The sequence below is a fragment of the Trichophyton rubrum genome (assembly GCF_000151425.1).
Source record: "Trichophyton rubrum CBS 118892 genomic scaffold supercont2.2, whole genome shotgun sequence".
In the NCBI taxonomy this organism is placed as follows: Eukaryota; Fungi; Ascomycota; class Eurotiomycetes; order Onygenales; family Arthrodermataceae; genus Trichophyton; species Trichophyton rubrum.
The window spans coordinates 2,295,052-2,298,261 of record NW_003456427.1 but is presented as its reverse complement, the minus strand read 5'-3'; the positions used below and the strand labels follow the sequence as shown (position 1 = coordinate 2,298,261).

General features: G+C 46.9%; 2 protein-coding genes across 3 annotated transcripts; one reads left to right on the top strand and one right to left on the bottom strand.

Moving 5' to 3' along the window:
• Window positions 1–10: 10 nt before the first annotated feature.
• TERG_02459 (uncharacterized protein) lies at window positions 11–556 on the top strand (the record flags this gene model as incomplete). Its single annotated transcript, XM_003237698.2, has 1 exon — window positions 11–556. The coding sequence occupies one exon, from the start codon at window positions 11–13 to the stop codon at window positions 554–556; it is 546 nt and encodes a 181-aa protein (XP_003237746.2).
• Window positions 151–3,004, bottom strand: TERG_02458. Of its 2 annotated transcripts, XM_003237697.2 has the most exons (5): window positions 2,421–3,004; window positions 2,307–2,363; window positions 2,013–2,249; window positions 1,468–1,956; window positions 151–1,409 (listed from the first exon to the last, which is right to left on the bottom strand). In XM_003237697.2, the coding sequence occupies exons 1-5, from the start codon at window positions 2,505–2,507 to the stop codon at window positions 807–809; spliced, it is 1,473 nt and encodes a 490-aa protein (XP_003237745.1). In that variant the 5' UTR covers window positions 2,508–3,004; the 3' UTR covers window positions 151–806. The 2 variants fall into 2 exon arrangements, with proteins under 2 accessions (XP_003237745.1, XP_047605666.1); XM_047749425.1 differs by having other exon boundaries at window positions 2,013–3,004.
• Between the last annotated feature and the right edge of the window lie 206 nt (window positions 3,005–3,210).

Sequence of the window (3,210 nt, the reverse complement as noted above, 5' to 3'; positions counted from 1 at the left end):
TCTAGCAGCAATGGTAGCCAGTTTACTCGAGCCAGACCGCAGTAAAGCATTCAGCTACATGTCTGACCCAGCGAACAATCAGCAAGAACTCGTCAATAAGTCTTCCGGTGGGAACCAGCGAGATCCTCAAAAGCCACTGCAAGCGCCAGAGGATAAGAAGATGGTGACTGGTATTCCATTTCCTCCTTCCTTTGCCGGAATCTCACACCCGCCGATGAAGTTTGCGATATGTTACGGAGGATTTATAGCGCCTGGCACCCGGTATAGAGCATTCTATGAACATCCCAAGATTCAGACGCCCGTGTTGCATGTTCTCGGGACTTTGGATATGATAGTTGAAGAAGCAAGGAGCAGGAAATTGATTGAGTCTTGTGCTGGAAACCCTGAATCTGATGGTAGGGTCTTGTGGCATCCTGGTGGCCACTTTTTGCCTAGCCAGAGACCGTATTTGGATGGAGCGGTGCAGTTTATCAGGCTACACATAGAGGGATTAGACGGCAACGGTAAGAAAAATCCGGGCGACGACGATGTTGAGAATATGGACATGCCCTTCTAGACACACTCGCGGCCCCGTTGAACGATGATAAGAGGACCTTGATCTTAGAATATATAGACGATGTGATTATTTAGACAGGACGGGACTAGACCGGACCATTGGCAGTTCCGCTGTATCCTATACATATGCAGGGAACTGGTTAGAATGAAATAGGATCAAGAAAATGAAGTGCAGTTGGACAATGGCTGCTTGTCTATAGGCATCTTATTTGTTGTACATATCAATGCACATTTGCTAACAAACATATCTATCAACGTGCCTTCGACCTTCCAGCCTTGGACGGAAGAATCCTGGCCATCATCTCCTCCTTAGTGATCAAGTGGTCAATTCTCTCCAGCAACCCAAGCAAACTCTTCATGTTACTGCTCCATTCGTTCAGAACGTCATCTGCATCCCGTGGTTTGGCAAAGTTGACAAGTCTGGCCGGGCGATCAATTTTAGCGTAGATTGTCTTCGATGTAACGAGATCACTGATGTATTTCTCCGTCTCCTCTTCGTCTAGGTCGAGAAGCTGAGTTAGTCGGCCCATCTCGATGCGAGTATAGTATTTGGCAATGACACGGACATTGTGTTCAATGACACGCTTCCGGAGGTCTTGCCAGCGTTGGTAGGCCTGGTCGTCCGCTGTGTGGTTAGGTTTGGCACTGAATACATCAGTGCTGCAGAGATGGGGCCCGAATTGTTCTGCAACCATGGGCCAACGCATCAACTCGTTGATTGTGAAGAGTTTGACCAGCCGAGCCTCCACGGGAACAAGAGAATTCCGCGTATCAGCTTGAATACGGTGCAAAAGGTCTGACTGCTCATTGTCGAAAGGTGAAAGGATAACATAGTAGATGACCCGTTGCAAAACCTATAACTTTTGGTTAGTTTATTTGTGACCTAGATAATATCGAAAATCGTAAACTTACTGCACGCAGCTGTTCAGGGTTTTCTTCAACAGACTCGGTATCGAGAACCTGCCGGTAATGTTTGCACACATCGAGGTACTTGCTCTCATGATTTGCAAGGATAATTTGCTGTTCATAGTAAAGAAGCTTCAGATCTGTAACATCCTCTGGCTTCTCCACTGGAGGATCATCAGGGCTACGTTTCTTTTCTTTCTCTTCAGCCTCCTTATTGTCCTTTTCAATTTGTTCGGGAGTCCGTTTGGGTTTCCGGGCGAAGAATTTCGTGGTAATCTTGCGACTCAGGATATTTGCCTGTGTCCAGTCCTTCCTCTTTATGCAAAGAGCAACCTGTTCCAAGATGAACTCCGTCTTCTCTCTTCGGGCCATAGATCCAAAGGTCTCAACCTGTAGCTCGCAAAGTATGTCGGCGGCGGCATCGATATCACCCTGGCTCTTCTTAATATCGGATAAAGCCCGAGTTACCCGCGCTCTCTCAACTTCAACAAAGATCTAACAAGTCCCCGGTTAGTATTCGTCAACACGTGGCCGTCGGAAGAAACACTTACCTTCCCCTCCGTTACTGTCCTTAACGTTTCAATCAAGGCCAATTTAGTCTCCAAATTTGGCGTCTTATCCAAAAATCCCATCACCACCTGGACCATCTTTGTTATCGCCTGTTTGAGCTGGCCATGCTTCTTCGAGAGACCAATGACTTGTTCGTTCAGGAGCTCCCACTCGCGGGCATTTTTGCAGATTGTAACAATGCCCACCAATAGCCTCGAGGTCGAAGGAAGATCAGATGCCTTGAGAACACTTTATTAAATATTGTATTCACAAAATGTGGATTGCAAATCCCGTACCTGTCGTGCTTGTTTCTCTAACACGAGGAGCTTGTCGATAGCGCCTTGAACGTTTGTCTATCAACACCATCCGTTAGTACTACAAATAGTAAGCACGGCGAGATTTTGGCATACCTTCGCAAGTGCTTCAGCCTCGGGGATCTGCTGGTCGACATCCTTCGTGAAGTCCTTCTCAGGCTTGAATAATGTGCCATCCGACATGATGAGTATCGTGCGGACCTGGCTACTCCGACGACTGGATTATTAGATGATGAGTGACAGGTGTGAGGAAACGTAACGAAGAGTGAAGGTTGTCTCCCGCCAGAGTTGAGTAGCAAGGGAATTGAGCGTGGTTGTTGGAAGAGCTCCTTGTCTGCTTGCTTGGTCGTCTGAAGCTGTCGCTTGTTGCTCTCCAGCTTTCGCCTTTCCCAGCGTCAAACCAAACAGGCCTCTATGTCTTGGCATTGATCACATAAGCAAGTGGTTTCATTACTAATAGTGAGCGTTAGACGCGCGCTTATTATTGCCCACTTCCCAAAAGAATCACGCAATCGAGCTGAATGAAAAAATGTACGAGAATGCGAGTATATATAAAGGACTAGGCCATCTAAGTATCTTAAACATTCATCACCTACAGTCCAAAGGCTGTGTGGGTGGCTACATCCATCTATACCTCATCCCCAAACACCGATACCACCCCTGCATCGCTGTGGAGAGGGTTCAGCCGCCATATAGATCACTATCTTGATCTTCATCATTCCCCTCAGAAGCCAGGGTGACAGTTCCTATGTAATTGGAGGGAACATCAAGATCAATTAGGAGGAAGTTTATGGATCATTAGAACACAACCCAAATGCACATCGTTAATCTGAACCATACGGCTCATGGGCAGTACTTTAATTATTAGCCAAGTACAAACATCCAC